This window comes from Erithacus rubecula (assembly GCF_903797595.1).
Source record: "Erithacus rubecula genome assembly, chromosome: 2".
Lineage (NCBI taxonomy): Eukaryota > Metazoa > Chordata > Aves > Passeriformes > Muscicapidae > Erithacus > Erithacus rubecula.
The window spans coordinates 78,163,893-78,182,095 of record NC_136685.1 but is presented as its reverse complement, the minus strand read 5'-3'; the positions used below and the strand labels follow the sequence as shown (position 1 = coordinate 78,182,095).

At 41.1% G+C, this 18,203-nt stretch overlaps 1 protein-coding gene across 2 annotated transcripts in view; it reads left to right on the top strand.

Moving 5' to 3' along the window:
- Nucleotides 1-4,989: 4,989 nt before the first annotated feature.
- DRC8 (dynein regulatory complex subunit 8) overlaps nucleotides 4,990-18,203 on the top strand; it is a 29,943-nt gene continuing 16,729 nt past the window's right edge. For both annotated transcript variants that reach the window (XM_079298776.1, XM_079298777.1), the window contains exon 1: nucleotides 4,990-5,087. In XM_079298776.1, coding sequence (XP_079154902.1) covers nucleotides 5,066-5,087 — 22 coding nt within the window. In that variant the 5' untranslated portion in view covers nucleotides 4,990-5,065. The remainder of the gene's footprint in view (nucleotides 5,088-18,203) is intronic.

Sequence of the window (18,203 nt, the reverse complement as noted above, 5' to 3'; positions counted from 1 at the left end):
GGAACCTTCTAGGACATGCCAAAACCTGTCTCTGAGTATCCTTTCTTCTAATGAGGCCTAAAGCAGGTGCTCATTGGAGAACCACACAATGACTATCTTAAAAACTCTGCCTCTCAACCTCATACAAATGGTTTGTGATTCAAACATATCTTGAGCTAGGGATGTTATAAAGTATTTTCATGTCTCCAGTACCACTCACAGGTTTTTCTTCTTTTCTTCATAAGTGTGAGAAGTCAGAGATTTAATAGTATGTTATTGGGGATTTTTTTTGCATGGTATTAAAACATGGAAAGAACTTCCTCCAAGAACAGAGAAGGGAAGAATGGAGTTTTAATGGCATTGATGTCCCCAACATCATTGCTTTTGCTTCTTGCAAGAGCAATTCCACTGGCATTGTCTCAGTACTCCAGAAGCCCCTCATTTCCAAATTTCAGGCAGCTGGCTGACACATTCCAGGCTCCAGAGGAAGGGGTTGGAGATGGAATGCAAGGTCTCCATCTGAGGAAGCAGCCTTCTGTACCAGTATGGGGCCCTTGAGCTTAGCTCAGGATTCAGTGGTGAGCCCCTGCTGCCTGTGGAGCATGGGGAGAAGTACTCATGGCAACCCATGTTGCTAGGCAGATGGATGATTGTGTTTTGTTCCTGCTGCCTTGTTCTTGGGGATCCTGGCTTCACTTCCAGATATAATTAATAGTAATAAAGTCTGAAGGTTAAAATATATGGATCTCTAGGGCCATTTCTGTGCCTGGGTGGGATGGAACAGTATCTTGGCACTTTCACATAAAAGAAAGAGCTTTTTTCTGCTGCAGGTCTTTAGGCATAGTCCCAGAGGCCAAGCACTGCCAGCAGCTCCTTGACATTGAAGAATATTGCTGCAGTAAAGAAATGCTTCCTTTTTCCTAGCAACTCATTTTTAATGTACGTTCAGTCACTCTCCCTCAAGTGCAGCTTTGTTGAAGCTGGACAGGAGGAGCTAAAGATCCGTAAGGTTGTAGCTGTACATGAGCAGTAAGAGATATTTGCCAGGACAGTTCCAAAGCCTTCCCATGGCTGAGAAGGGTTTGAGATGCTGCTATTATCAGAAGCCTTCAAACCTGATTTCCCCCCTTTCTTCCTTCAGTGTTTTACTTATGGACTCAGCCACAGAGCTTTTTCCCTCCGAAAGAACATCTCACCCTTCCTGCCTTTCTCTCTAATTTTTCCTCTCTTCTAATTGCAGTGTCCAACTTCCTGGATATGCTGATTGAGATGCTTGTCAGATCCTTTTCTGAGTTTCTTAATAGGGCAGAACATTATTCCCTTTTTGATGGATTGTATTTTTACTACCTCTGTGACTCATATTTGCTCTCAGTGAATGGTAGAGGCAGCACAAGGTAGAAGGAAGATATGCAGCCAGCAGGAGGGAAGGAAGGGCAAGACTTGGATCTTCCCCTTTCAGCACTGATGAACTCCATATTTGTCAAGGAATCATATGCTGTCATTTTTCTTAAGAGGTCAGATTTTGGGCTTCTAGGTTTATTACTTGTACAAAATATAAAGTAAATCCCTTGTCAATTTATGTACTTTTTGCTGTTCTGTAGATGAGAACCAGCAGTGTTTTCTTTTTTTTTAAAGAAAGTAAAATTATTACAGTTAAGATTAATACAAACATACCAGCAGCCTGTAACAGGTCAGTGGTAGAGGAAAATATGGAGGGCATATCTGTATGTCTATCTCTGCCCACTCTGTTAGTTTTCTCTTCATCTAGTCCAAGCATAGGATCAAAGCCTGCAGTTACAAAGAGAACAAGCCAGAGGAGAAGCTGTCTTCCCCTCCTACACATGAAGGAAGTAGGTAGCTGCTCTCAAGTGTAATTTACCTAAGTTCTGTAAGGAAAGATACAGTATAGGCAACAAAGGATGGAGTCTTTTTTCTCATTTTATCTGGTTACTGTGTACCACTTGGGTGAACAGCTAATGTTTAGATAATACTCTGTTTTGAAGAGTCTGTTTCTGAGTCACTGAAATCAGCTGCTGATCCTAGAGGAAGAGTGGAATGAAGATACACTTGGGTCATCCATGTCACATTGGTGAAAAAGGATACAGTGACATGGAAACTCCTGCTGAACAGCACAGCTGCACCCCTTTAGCTGCAGAGGAGCTATAGGTAAGGGTCCTGTCACAGATTCATACTTATCCACCTGCTTTCTCTGTGAAGGACAAATGAATATGCTTCTTTGTGCCTTCAGTTATATTGTCCCCAAGGACCCACAGAGGGAGTCCTATAGTAAAGGTCTTTGGCAAATGGAGCAAAGATGTGTTGAGATGCTTGCAGCCCCGAAGCCATGGGGGGACACAGCTTTGTGGGATGTTATTGTACCTCCTTGAACTGCTCTCTCTTATGTCACTTCTCCCATTTTAGACCTGTTTTTTATTGCTGAATAACATTTCTGAACATATGCACGGAAAATATGCAAAATGTGTGATAGGACCCTGATAGCTGAGAGGAATGTATGTGATGAAATTAGGAGTGGAGGTAAGGGAACCTTATGTCTATGAGACTTCAGTGGATTCACGCTTTCTATCAATAATGCTAGATTCTTCCATAATTTTCCTGAGATATTTTTCTGACATTTTTAAAATGAAAAATCACCATTTTAAAAGGGTATGTTCTCTTCAGAGGAGCTCTGTAAAGATCTTGCATGCAGCAGCTGATATTTCAAGCTGTTGGATTAGTAGTTCTGGGTTTCCTTTTGTACTCATCTGTGCCAAAATGTGATTAGTTGTTTCAGCCCACTCATAGCCTCGGTTTGAGATATCTGTGCATTAAGTTGAAAGGCGAACAGCTATATGGTTCAGGTCCAGTATTTGATCTGCATTATAATTGTTAACATTTTTTTCCCTGCACAGATTTTTCAAGATGCATTGCCAGGAAATTTTAAAGCAGTGAGTTTTCATTTTGAAGTGCTTTCTTGTTTTGTATTTTCTTTTGCTCCTGGAGACAGGCAAGACACCAAAGCCCAATGTGTTAGGAACTGGGAGAATAAAGATGCTTGGCTGCAAGCTACTGGAAGCAAAAGGAAACTCCAGTCTAGAGTGGACAATGCAAATGAAGCACTTTGATTTACAGTAATTGTCTTGAGTAGAATCTTAACAGCACAGACAGGACAGTGCAAAATGCTGTTTGCTGAAATTTGTATGATCTCTGAGCCACTCAAGATTCTGCAGCTGGGCTAAAGTTATCAAACTTAACAAGTTTGATACAAACATCCAAGATTTGAGCAAAGCCTTTATATACTCATAAAACACTTTCCCCACAGAGCTATTCCAGCAGCTCATGAGGGCCAGAGTCAGCAGCTACAACAGGACACAGATGTTGTGGTGTAAAGGACATGTCATAGCTGTGGCATACTTCATGATTTCCCCTTTCTTCATCAGCATTTACACACTGCTTTTCTTAACATTCCTCTTGGAGGAAACAAAGATTAGCACCTGCCAAATAGGAGGGGGTTGTGAGGAAAGCCAAGTGCAAGCCCTGGAGAAACTGCTGGGAAGATGCTAAAGGTGGATTCCTGAGTGGAGCTACTGTCTTGTCATGTCATAGTTGCAGTGACTTACTTCCATTCCAAGTCTACTACAACACTCAGTAATCTCAATAAATATACACAATATGCAATAGTTGTATTTATTTTAAAAACTAAGAGTTCATATTTTGGGCATGGATTTGTCATGAAAACCCAAATAATGAGAACAGGATTTTATTAAGCTTTTTTTAGGCATATATAGTAAAAACTTTGAACTAGTGTAGCATTTGTATAAGAGCTGCGAGTGTCCTATGATGAATAACATGGAAAATAATATAAGAAATCTAATGTTGGGCACAATCTTCAAGAACATGAAATTCTACATTTGGGGTAGGAGAGGGAAGGGATAACAGAGGTTCATCCTTGCCAAAACAATGTATTTTGCACTTTTCTCCAGTTTCAAACATGTGACTGACCCACCACCATAGATCTACAACCAGGAAACACAAGTTTTCTGGGGAAAGGGGTGGAGGGTGAGGGAATAAGAAATAGGATCCTTGTAAGACTGAAAGATAAAGGATTTTTATTCTGCTGCTGCATCCTCTAAATTCATCTGCCATGCTGTTCTCACCAAAATTTCTGTTAGCAATTTGAGAGGAAACAAATCTGTACTCCTCTCATCTGTACATGTAGTTTGCAATATTTAGTTACTTTAATAAACTGCTCAAGTCACTAGATAACCTTTCAGAGGCATCAGCTTTGTTAGAGAGCATAATCAGCTGTTTTCCCAACAGAGTAAAAATGTACTCTCTTGGGTATCTATTATACCCTCTTTACTCTGAGCCACGTTCAATAAAAAATGCAAAAATAAGTGGCTAAAAGGCAAATAGCAAATGTTAAAATGTTATTAAAAAGTGATTTTTTTTTTTTTTAATCAAAGAAGCCCTGTTTGTGTGCCATGTGTTTTTTGAAATTTCAGGCTTCCATGAATACTGAGGGCATCATTAACTGTTTGAGAGGTGGAATTGAATGTGTGAGGAGGAGTCATCCATGCGGGCTTTGCAAAACTGAACATCTGGCATACAAGCACCTGCTGCAGTGAGGACAAGGTTTTAGTTCTAGGAATTTCATAAATATTTATTTTCTACGAATATATGGTTGCATCTTGCCGGAATATTGATACTTGTATTTTTCTCTACTTTCACAGTTGTTTTAGAGTCAGAAGAACCAGGGATCGCAAGCCTGTCTGCTAAAACACACAGCTAAATTTAAACCACACAGTTTTATTTAATATCACTAAGACAGAATATTTTAGCTGTTTTGGCGTGACGGCGTTTAGAATAAAATGTTCTTTCACTTTCTAAATCTCCGTAAGGGGAAAGCGGTGTTAGTAAGAGAAATGGAGTCCTTTGAGGTGTCAGGCTGAAGGGGTTCACTCCATCCCCGCCTGGAAGGGCGCTGGGGCGCAGCGCTGTCCGCCCCCTCTCTCATGCCGGCACTCGCGGGGTGAGCAGAGGGCCCGGCCGGCCCGCGTCGCCACGGCGACAGCGCGGCGCTGCGGCCATGACGCAGAAGAGGTCCTGGGGTAAGGCCGGGCCGGGGCTCCCCGCCCCGGAGAGTGCGGAGGGGCCGGGGCCGGGGCCGGGGCCGGGGCCGGGGCCGGGGCCGGGGCTCCCCGCCCGGCGCAGTGAGGATGGACCGGGGACACCGAGTGACGGAGCGAGCCCGCCCGCCTCGGGCCTCGGGCGGCGGCTGCGCGGGCAGCACGGGGCGGGGCTGGGGCCGGGGCCGCAGGGACGCACTGGGCGGGTGCAGAGACACGTATATACATACATACATGCATACATCTACATATATAGGCACACGCGTGTGCGTGTTTGTTTGTGTGCGTGTATTCGACATCCTCACGAGAGGAAGAGGAGGGGCAGGCACTGATCCCTGGTGACAGTGACAGGACCCGAGGGAATGGCCTGAAGGTGTGTCAGGGCAGGTTTAGGTGGATATCAGGAAAAGGTTCATCACCGAGAGGGTGGCTGGGCACTGGAACAGCTCCCCAGGGAAGGGGTCACAGCACCAGCCTGACAGAGTTTCAGAAGCGTTTGGACAATGCTCTGAGGCACATGGTGTGATCCTGTGCAAGGCCAGGAGTTGGACTCAATGATTCTTGTCCCTTCCACCTCAGCTCGTTGTGTGATTTTAGATACGTATGTGCATCTATCTATCTGCATGTACACTGTGCGTGGATGTGTGTATATAGGTACACGTGCATATTCCCACAAACAGAAATACAGCCTTACGGTGGTGTTGCCACCAGGCTGGGTGGTGACAAAGCCAGCGCCCTTGTCATGGCATGGGGCGGCTGCCAGGGTGGCTGAGATGGCTGAACCTGCTGCTGGGTCATAGCCCCTCAGTCGTTCCTGGATGCATTGGGCTGTCTCTGTCACAAAAAAGTAATCTGTGCTGCTGATAGCACCATGGCTTATTTTTAGAGGCCACTGTGCTCTACTTCAGGGAGTGTTGCCAGAAATTCTGTTTTATAGGCTAAAGGTAATTCCTTCTTCTAGAATATTCAAGTATCATTTCAAGAAAAACATCCTTTCTGTAAATCCCACAATATTGTAGCTACTGAAATACATCCTTTCTGTAACTAAACTTCTGTGTGTTGCAATGGTTTGCAAAGTCTAAACATTGTAATTGAAATAATATAATCAATGGATTATTTAATGTTTTTTAGGAAACAATGTCTGTCACAGAAAAGTCTTGTATAAGTGGTTGCTGTGGATGGTGCTTAAATGACTAATTTGGTTTTAGTACAAGTATTTTTAGCTGCACTTTGTAACATAGATATCTTGAATTTAAACAATAAGACATAGCTTCCTTGAGAACTGCTCAAAGTGTTGTTTTTTTTTTTTTTTTAATATTACTTTTAATGTGGAAGTCTATGTTTTTGCATCTTTCTAGTGGTGCAAATGAAGCTGAGGCACAGTACTGGCAGAGGGGGATAGAAAGGATAGTATAATAGCCTAGCAGTCTGCTGAACCACCTGAGATGGGAGAAGTAGTAGTGGAAAGCCTGGCTCCATATAATTTGGGTACCCATATGGATAATATTGAGATTTTGTGCTATTTTGTCAAGCCACAGCTGTAAACTCTTGTAGAAGGAAGGCCATGGGTTACTGATTGCTAGATTAAAGACTTTTAATGTCTTTTTTTTTTTGTAGTTTCACAATGAGAATATTTTGTAAGAAGTTTAATTATTGTATTACTAAAGACAGACTCTCTTGGGATTTTTTATGCTTCATGTGTTTTTAACATCCCGTAAAACACTACTCCCAGTAGGGCATCAGATGTCACCTTGTAGAGGAGAATTGTTAGTGTCATCCTAAACGACCTTAACCCATAAACTCCACCCCTGGCTTGACCAGTGGCAAGTGGCAGACTGGACTTTAGTTTCTTATCTGTAGAATGAGGACAATAACTCGTGTCACACAGCCAGTAACTTCTGTAACTCACAAGAATCCCAGCCTGTTATTAGGCAAACCAGTTGCTTCTTGCCCTTTAAAGGTCCCTCATTACTGTAAACATGGCTGAGGAGAGCTAACAGTCAGTGTCTCATTAACAGAAGCAATCCCTTAGGATTAAGTCACTTACACCACTTCAGAGTTGCTATTAGCCTTCCTGCTGATAGCATTAGAGGGTTAATTAGGATTTCACAATTCTGGATTCACACGTTGATTGTGCTTTCCTCCAGCAAGTATTCCACATCTACACAAGCTGCAGGTTTAACTTTGTTATGTTTCAAGGTAATAGCATTAGTTGTATTGTCAAATAATTAGTCCTTAGGGTATTCCTCTCAGTGCTTAGCAGAACTGCAATTCCACCAGCTTTCCTGGAAAGGTTTCCCTTAGGTCCTATTAGTTCCAAGTTCTGTCTTCTTCGAAGCTGAAATGCCTGCTTGAATGTTTTACAGATATACATGATGTACACAAGGAAAAAGAGTGAGAGGCCAAATCCTGCTACTTGTACATGTTACTCACATGAGTATTACCTTCTACCTTATGCAAATGTTGTGAATAAAATCTTGTATGCACATAAATGTAAATGGCACCATGCCCATACTGTATGTATCTACATGTTTTATGCCTGTGTTTATATCCCTACATTTGTACTTTCAACAACATTTAATGTTTTTCTTCACACCCATCTGATTATGCTAGAATGTTTGTTTAATCTTTCACTTTTGTAATTTTGTCCCTATCTTCCCTCCTATCATTCTGTTTCTTTCCCCTTTTCTGCTACTTAATTCAGTTTGTCTGTTCTTCCATTTGCTCTCAGATACTGTCTTTGACATATGTCAGATTTTCTAAGTCTTAATACCTCTGATCTCAATACTGATGTTGCTAGAACGTGAAAGCAAAATGTCAGACTGGTAGTGCCTCAAGTAGAACTAGACTGAAGACAAGTTATTCTCCATTTGGGATTTAAGAAATCACATGAAAGTACATAAAGGAGAAAACGCTCAGGGTTCCTGTATCATTATGGAAATGTTATGTAATTGATCAGTATTAGAGCTTTTCAAAGACCATATTCTTTGTGCCAGATAGAGCACATTTAAAATGCAATTAATAAGTCATGAATTTTAATCCAAAGGGAAATATATTGAATAGTCTGAGCTGCTACTTCACCCACTTACACCTGTATGGAACCAAATAACTAGTTGTGGATAACGGTGTCCCCAGAAAGTTGCTTGATTCTGCTGTGAAGACCTATGAAGGATAAGGGTTCAGTAAGGATGGTTTTCTCTGGTAAATGATTAGTAGTTGTTCTGGGTAGCAATTTGTAATCAGGCCTCACAAAACCTCTTTGTGCCACGGATGAAGACACACCATCGTGTGGATTGTGGGAAAAAAGTTTTCACTCCTATTTTAGTATGTACATACAGTAACAGTGTGTTCAGTCATACATAGATGTCTGCTCTTTGCCTACCCCAGTTTGCTGCCTGGCATGCTGGTGAAATCAGAGATACTGGAGATAAATTTGGGGGGAACTAGTTACACATTCAACTACTACCCTCTTTCAGAGAAGCAGAGTTATGCCTGTATCACCTGTCCTGCTGAATCTTCTCATGCCTAGAAGGAAGATCTAAACCTTCCCTGTCCACATCACCTCACCTGGCTTTGCCTGCCTTTTGTATTGTTAGAGATACTGAAAATGTGCTGTCACTGCTTATTTTATTTTAATAGTTTGAATCAAAGCTGAGAGAGCCTTGTAGCTGCCGTGAGCATTGTAGGCAGTCATAACCATTAATTCTGTTTGGAGCACACTTAATTAACATGAGAGTTTCAAACCTGACACAGAAAAGCACTTAAGCTGTGCACGACTTTGGGGAATCCCACTGAAAGGGATGATGCACATGATGTTGAAACACGTGAGTTCTTAAAAGAACTTGTTACACTGAGAATTTTAAAATGCATTTTTGAGAGTTTCACAAATGAGCACCAGAATTTGAAAGGTATAAAAGCTCTGAATTAAATACAATAAACCTTTGGGCTAAAGTAGTCCATCAGACAAATTATCTCTAATTTAAAAAGTGTCAGTTTTTAATTTATGGGGGGAAAAAAGATGAAATTAGTATGAGTTGTTAAAAATAAGTAGCTTTCTCAAGCAAGCAGTATTTCAGCTCTAGAAGAAAATCTGAATTTATGAGATCACTTAGGAAATCAATGTGCAGTTTTATCACAGTGGAATTTTTAGATGAACACATTGAATATTTTATATCCTCTTGTTGACATTGATGTAAGAAATTACATGAGAAAAATTTATAGTCTTTATTAGACTGTAATGCAGTTTGACATCCACCCTGATATCAATCTGGTTTATGTTTTAGTATTTTTACTTATTTGAGAGCAAAACAAAACATAAATGGTGTCCATCTCTCATGACAAACATAGGTTGTAGATCTGATCCTGTTGGCTGTACTCCCACAGCAGAAATTGATCTCAAATGAATATAGAATAGGTAATTGCAGATTGACATGTTTCTTGTTTCCATGGTGCATAAAATGGCAGAAATTTTTCAGTTTGGCTCTACTTCTAGCTGATTTATTGCATAAAAAATTGGATGGTGTGCAAAGAAAGGCTTTAAACTTTTTTTCCTTTTCAACAATGCCAACCAGTGAGCTCGAGAACTCCCACAAATTATCTTCCCAACAATAGTTAACATGTTATTAAGAATTTCCATGTCTACACGCTAATTACTCTGAGATCTGAGGGGCTGGGAGGTTTTTTCAGTTTAGCAGTACCTGAATTTTGTGTGAACAGATACTGCTTTGTTGCTATTGGCAATAAGATGTGTTGGGCAAAAGATTATGGAAGGAAAATGGTCTTTTGGATAACAGAAATGTGACATGAACATGTTGTCACCGCCAGTGTTTAGTCTCCAGCTGGGAGGGAGTCGTGCAGACAGGGGTGTTGGTCACACCATTGCTCTGCCCTGGCCAAATTTTGCCATGGGGTCCAGCTGTGCTGCTGTTTTCTGCCTTGAGATAATGGCTGAGGTGGGGGAAGAAGCTTAAAATAGCTTCTGCACATCCTGTGAGGTATCCTGAGGGAAGCAGCAGCTGCAGCAGTGATGTCCTAGCTCAGCCTATGCAGAGGTGGGCCTTGTTCTCAGCATGGCAGTGACGTGGGAAGCCAATGGGACAGTCAGTGACAGAGCTTGGAGTGCTGCAGAATGGCCAGAGAGCCAGAGCTTGCAGATACCCAGTGGGAAGGTAAAAGCTATTGGCACAGGGAAGGGCTGGAGGTCCCAAACCAACCTCAGGACTATGTGCTGCTTAATGGGTCTCAGTAATATTTTTGTAGATGGCCTTAAATTGTCTATGCCCACCTTTAAGAAAATACAAAGTCCCAACTGTTTGGAAATATATTGTCTTTGCTGTTCAATGTTGTATAGGTGTGGGTAGGATGTGACAGCCTCATGAATGTGTAATTGGAAGGGATTTTCTTGAGTGCAGCCTAAGGTTGTATAGAATCACAACCTTCAAAAACTTTCCAAGCACCATCTTAAAAATGGTAAGGATTATTGTGTCACTGGTGTAAGCTCACAGGAGGTTCTGACTACTGCTGATGGTCAGGAAAATTAGAAATGAATTCTGAAGTTCATTTTTCAACAGCTTGTATTGAACAACTTTTCCAAGTTTGCTAACTTTTTCCTTTAGCTTAGTCTGCCTGAAATGATGAATGCCAGAAATGTCTTATTCCCCATTGATGTTAAATGTGTATGTCAGTTGTCAGCTGAAATGCTGTTCAAATTCAGAATATTACTCTTAGGTAAACAAAAAGAAAATTGGAAGTTTGTGTTCATTCATGGTATGTAAAGAAAGTGATTCTGCTCTGTAAGCAACACTTTCAAGGCAGTGCCTTAAATACCAAGCAGCTGCAGCAGCTACCCCTGTAATCCCTTGCTGTTTTATTTCACTATAGCAGTCTTCCTTTGCTTGGGCAAAGACAGAGTACTGCAGATAGAATTGCCACCAGTCTAGAAATTATTTTTTTAACCCATTTAAGACACCAAATTGAAGGGTTTCTGGTATATTACATAATAATAGCCTGTATTAAGTCATACTTAAACCCCTCATTCTGACATCATGTTGCAGATCCCAAAGAAGAACATTTACATACTGCTCTGATCTGGCAGCAGTACTGTGGTACTGCAGTTAAACTTCATAATGTCTTATGTTGAAAATAAATTTCTTCTCAGAGCACTCATCTGTTTGATTCTGCTGCTGGTTCTGGACCACTTGGACAATCAGTGTGCAGAGACAGTTCAGGAGGAATATTCAATTTATGAGACATTTGCTGCTGCCACACATGCAATCAAGTGTACATTGTCAGTGACAAGTGGCATGGTGCCCTGTTGGGACTGTCCCACATCCTTGGCAGAGCGAGCTGCTTTTGCGGGTCCCATGGCAGCGTGTGCACTGCCACGTTTTGGTGAAACTTGGTGTGGTGCATATATGGGTGTCAGAGTTGTCCTTTGCAGCTCTGCCATCTGTTTGCAGTGTGGAGAGTGCAGGAGAAATGGAGACAGATGCCAGATGCCTCCTGTGACTGCACAGCCCAGCAGCAGGCCGGTGTTTTGCCAGTGTCACAGCCTGTGTAAGCTGCTCTTTTCAGCTGCAGCTGGAGATACAGCACGACTCAGCATCACCAGGAGAGCTGTATATCCTCACAGGGCAGGATGCTGTTGGGGATGAAAGAGGATATAAATATGGGCTAGACATATCTCTTTCATTATATCCCAGGTGTGTGTGAGAGGAGGGATACAGAACAAATTGCAATGAGATTACTGTTTTTGCCAACTCTGAGCTGCCACAAGAGTGCTGGTTGGTGCAAATGCCAGAGTTGTGATTTCAGGGATGTGCAAGACATTCCTAATGGAGATTTATGCTGAGTTTATCTCTGCCTTGTGAAAATGGACACTGCATGAAGCTGCTATTAAAAAAGTATCCCTGTTATTCTTTGCAGGCTAACTAATGTCAAGTGCTGACATTTCTTTCACTTCACTGACGGAAGGATAACATCATGAAGTATAAGATAATCATTGCATATTACCTATGAATCATAGCTGTGCAGAAAGCAATCCAGATCTATGCATAGATTTTACTTCCTTGCTTTCTTTGGATGACTGGAGGCACATCTCGATATCATCTGCCCCACATCTCTTCAAGACAAAACCTTTAGTATTAAAAGGAAAGGATTTCCCCCATCATTCTGCAAAGTAGTGTGACAAAGCATGTTGTTTCACTGCCCTCAGTGCTGGCTGCAGCTGCATGCAATAGCAAATGTTTGGCAACTTGTCTGTGGACACCAGCTAGTGGGAGACCTTTGCTGTTAGAGCTGGACCCATGCAAATGACTCCAGGCTATTTGAAATCAGACTCAGCCACTAGTTGACTAGCTGCAAAATGGTGCTGTGCTTTGCTGGCTGAAATTCAACTCATGATTGTGACCAATTAGGTCTGATTTGGATACATGATTCTTCTTAAGAGTCCTTATTACATGCTGCTTCCAAAGTAATAACCTGAAACAGTTGTGAGGCCTGTGAAACAAGCAGCATGGCTCTGGCTGACTGCTTGGGAAGACAGGCAGGGCCAGGTCCTGAGAGATGCAGTGGAACATTTCATTATATCCCTCTATTACTGCTTTAAAAATGTTACACCTACTTCTGGCATAAAATGTTTGATAAAATGCTTATCAAATGAAAATGTGTGTCACTGTAATCCAGGACTCAATAGTTTTTCTGTCCTGTAATACTGCTGTAACTTTCCCATCCCAGGGACTTGAGGCCCACTTCATCAAACTTCCTTCTAAGAAGTGCAAAAAGGCTAAATGGACTTGAAGAAAAAAAATCTGTTTCAAAATTTGACCAAATACTGGGGTGAAAAAAGAAGAAACTGGCTTTTCTGCAAGGACTCTGCAACAACAAACAAGAAAGTGTGGGCAAGCAGACTTGTGTGAAATCTGGGAAGAGAGAAACCCCCAGGGCTAGGGTAGGTGCTGGTGGATTATGAAAGATGCTCAGGAGGACTGCCAAGTGTTTCTGCTGTAAGTAATGATGACTCCAGATTCATTCAAACTCCAAGAGATTATCCTTACTTTTTATCTGAGATTTGTACATACACAGAGCAACCACTACATGCATTCCATCTACTTCCCAGTGTTACATATTCTCTAGAGGATATAGACAATAAGATGTATGTTATAGTTCACAGCATGACCCTGCACTATTTACAGCAGGTGTGAGGTGACAGTGGGTTAGGACACAAGGAATAAGGGACTTAAGAAGATCAGGTCAGAGCATTAGCTCTCACTGTTGAGTATTTCAGAGTGCAGAAAGATTTTGTACTCATGGTGATAAAAGTCTCTAAGCTGTGGCTACAGGAAAAGGTGCAAGACTGGGCTATGCAGTCACACAGCAAGGTGCTTGTCACTGGGCAGGAGCTGTGGTACCCCCAGCAAGGGGGATGGCAGGAGGAGCTCAGGTCTGTGGAACAGGAGCAGAGCAACAGCGAGTGGGAGCTGGAGGAGGGCTGGGCATTTGCTTGCGCACTGCCTTGCTACTTAAAGGAGGTAATCACAATAATCTCCCCGCCCAGTGCCATCCTGGCTGGTCAAAACAGAGAGCAGAAACCTGCCTGTGCTGCTGCCTGTGTGGGAATCCTGCTTACTTTGCATTTTCTGGTGGAAGGGTTTCTGCCCACTATCACCAGCAAGGTAGTGGGTGATAACCTCCACTGGAACATTTTCCTTGTAGATGTAAAAGGAATGCTCTAGAATAGCTTAAAAATTACTCATTGGAAAATCTGTCAGAATATCTTGCAATTTTAACTGCCAAAGGGCCAATTTTTTCTGGTTTTTTTTTTTTCCTGAACATGCTGGTAGGTCCAGAATACTTAATCAGCAGGAGAATCTGGAGCTGTAACCACGTTCTAGCCCCAGCCTACAAACTTCCAAGACCTGGGCTAGTCCATCTCAGCTAACTGCTGCTATGGGTCAATGCCTGGGCTTGTAGCAGCTCAGGAATCCCTGGCAGAGTCTGTGTCATCTTAATTGCTTTGACCTGGAACATGATGCACGCTGAATGCCAGATGCATGGTCATACCAATAAGCCAGCCACTGCACCTCCATTTGTCCTCTTTGGCAGATGTGGATCAAATCACAAATTTGTTCTGTGAAGTGCAAGTAGGAAGGACTCTTTCCATATCCTACCAAACAAACAAAAACCAAACCAAATCAAACAAACAAACAATCAAAATATAAAAACTCCGAACAAACAACACCCCCTCAAAAAAAAAAAAAAAAAAAAAAAAAAAAAAAGACAGAAATTGCTCACTCATTTCAGGTTTAAGAAGACTGAACTCCATCTTAGTACAGGTAGTATTCCTTGATCGTTTTCCAGGATCATAGGCTTCTCTGATGATGCTTATGAAGAATGATAGTTCAGTATCTATAGATGTATATGCAGATTTAGCATATTTACAGATTGCATACAGTAAAACATCAGAGCATATTTTGCTGAGCTTTTCCTGGGATACATGATGTGCATGGATTGAAATATACCTGTGGTGCATCACTCAGACTAGCTACCTACATGGGAATGATTTTTCCATGTAGTGTTCTGCCTCAGTATGTCCCAGGACTGTGTAGATTGAGCTTGCTCTCACCAGGGGGCTCAGGAACTTTTTGAGCAGCAGGAAGAAAGGATTTCCCTCATCTTGCCTGTACAAGGCAGGCACAAGAAGAGAGCTGAAGATAGAGAAAAGAATGGTTTGTTGGTCCCCTCCAAAATACAGATCATTTTGTTTTGGAGCAAGCATCTCTTAAGGAATTTGTAGAGGTATCAGGGGTATCCTTCATATTTTGCCTTTCTCCATTCTCACAGGTGCATTACCTGTGGAAAGCCCAGGCAGAGGTTGTAGTACCACTGGGGCTTCATGCTGACATACTTTGCTGTCTACATCCCCTGGCTTCAAGAAACACAGAATTAAGAAATGCAGGCAGTGGGTAGAGGAGGCAAACAGGATCCTGGTCAGGATGTGGGAGTCAAGTTTAATAGAGCAGCTGTCCAAGGTGGTATATCACAATGACTCAGGCAGACAGGTATGAATTATCAAGGACTGAGGATACAGAGTGATCTCTGTGGGCTGCTGTGGGCCCAGTCTGCCCAGCACAGGCCAGGGAAAATAATGGCATCTTGCAGGAGGAGCCAGAAGTGACATCGTTAAAGTGGGCTTGATAACCAACATGAATGTGTACCATGAGAGAAAGAAATATTTTTTCTGCTGATGAAGAATCATGTCTGATTCAGAAGGGATGGCAGTAGGATTGTCCATGGGTAGAGATAACTGGGACAAGAACTTTGTCAATGGTGGATATTTCCTTTCAAATCAATGGCATTTTAATATGAACTGGTTTAGGGATAGTGTAACTGTGGGTTTAAACATCTTTGGAAATTCTAGGTGGTGGAAGACACTGACTATTCACGGCTTCTTTTCCTGCTTGATGTGCCATTCTTCATGTCCTGTTTTGTTCCGTGATACAGTGTCAAATAGTTTAAGAATTTTTTTAGCAACTAGAAGCTTGACTGCTTATCAAGGCAGCAATAGTTTCTACACTTTGTTTCTTAGCAGTTGAATGAGTTGTTAATTGCCCCATTAATTTTGTTACTTTTAGTTCCCACATGTATTGAAACATCTGAATCTGGTAGAATAGAATGCCATGGCATTTAAAATGCCATCTATTAAACAGTCAAAACCCGGGATAATATTCAGGATATCTTATTTCATTAGGTAAAAAGTTACTGGCAACTTGCAACTCCAGCAGTTGCTGCCAGCTGACTAGCACAAATGATTTTGCAAATTGATGTATTATTAAATTTTCAACTTCAAGGTTGAAATGCACAGTTGCTGTATAATTTTTTGTAAGTCTCTAATGAATTTTTCTGCTTCTAAACAAAGTAAACAAGGTATTTCCATTGTACTTGATCTGAACTCTAATTTTTTAATTGCTATCAGAATTCTATAAAAAAAATTTATTTTTGTAGCCCAAATTGGAGTCAAGATAATGCTTTCTTTTTACATTGCTATTTTGCCCATGTTACAATTATCTTATGTAAAGAAGATGAAAAGGAAAAAATTGTGTTTAATATTTTTCAGTCAGAATATGAAGTAGCATTTGCAGTTAACTTTTCGCACAGCCTTCATCTAACTGACAGCCTGGATTTTAAATCAGACATCAAATCATTTACCTGATTTTTCCAAAAGTCTATTTGCTGTTGGAGGTTTTTTTTAATGGTTGTTCACACTAGGTGCCATGGGGCTGTGCAAAGATCATTCTGATTGCTCCACTCTGAAGGCTCTGTTCTGTCTATTTTAAAATGTAGTCTTTTTATTTTTAATTTTTTCCCCCCTGTTAGTTTTCCATAAGGCAGTTGCTCTGGTGGAAACTAGGTAACTTTCAACTCTCACTTGTACTGCCATTAGGAGAAGAGCTGTGATAACAGTGTGAGGTGATGTGCTTGGTCCAAGGTTGCTCACATTGATTATGATGAGTGCAGGATTTTGGTTTTGTTGATTCACACTGGTGATGGGCTTTGCTTCTCATCTGGATACCACATGGTGTGTGCTGTGACAAACATAAACAATGGAGAGCAGTGACCTGGCTAGTTCTCAACAGTTCTGAAAAACATGAAAGAAAAAGCTTTTGCTGTTCTTGAGATTTCATTTTTGCTCCTTTAGGAATGCTTGAAAGTGACCTCTACGTCAGCCAGTTAAACTTGTGTTTTTTTTCACACAGACTAAAATTCAGATTGCCTGAGTATAATCTGTGATAACATGGGATGTTTTGTATGTAGGAGAGAAAGCATTATCCCTCTCCTAAGTTTGCAGGCCATGACTTGTATCCCCAAGCTAGAGTAGGTGTTACAGCCAGTGAAGACATCAACTTTGTCACTTCTTGGGAACTGACATGTGAAATTTCACAAAACTGTATGTTTTATCTCTTCACATAATCTGAATGTCTAAACTCAGGTAACACATTTCTCATTGGTGCCACCAATACTTTGGATCCATCTGTTTTCTTTAGATTTCCATTCAGGAATAAGTTTACCTCTTCCTTGGAGGAATCAAGCTCCATAAACCTCTTGCATTTCTTAAAAATATTCTTGATTTGCCTTTCTAGAATGCAGATTCTTCAATGATAACATATCTTAATTATTTAATTATGTATCACAAGACACAGTGAAACAACATTGCATATTTTGCAAACTTACTGCTTAATCCTCTTGTTCCTTTTTTTTCTGATACCAAATATATTGATATCATACATGCTATTGCAGGTACAGCATAGAGAAGACAGTATTTCTGTCATTTTACCTCAGTACTTTTAGAACATGGCATACAATTGCTTGTTCAGCATATTAGGCTGACTCTACATTTAGCTTCCTTTCAGAAGGAATTGAGAAGGTCACTAGGAAAAAAATTAACACATGCCTTTTCCTCTACAGAGCAGAAGGATCTTCACAGTAAGTCAGATTCAAGTGGCCTTAGGATGGTTTTCTCCATGTTCCTATCCCTCAGTAATTTCCTTAAAATAGCATTAGTTAAATGCTGTAAGATTTTCTTCTTTGGAGTGGGGCAAGATTTCTGAGTTATTTTTTCTGTCAGCCAAGCTCCCCACACTTCATATGAATTCAACCTGAATGTTTGTGGCAGAATGCTGATATCATCAGCAAGAATTCATGTTATGAGACCACACTGGTTTTTCCTTTTTATTCTGGAAACAGAATGCCTTGATAATTCTGATGAGCTTATTTTAGAATGTTTGAGAGTTCACCTGTACAGGTGATGCTGAGTACTGTGACAGTTTTTGAACATCTTGACCTAGGTGATAGTCCAGTTAGAACTTGGTTTAAAGCCTGATTAGATCTCACAAGAGCTCATTGATAACCTCCTCAGACTTTGTGAAGTCTCTTACTGTTTTTTTTTCTTTATATTTTAACAAATATACATTGTACGTTTCTTCTCATTAGAATCACTGTCAGTTTTGGAGGTGTTTTTTTGTTTTTGTTCTGTTTTGATTTTATTTCATTATTGTTTTTGTGTTGTTGTTTGGTTTTTTTGTTTTTTTTCTTCCCCCCCCC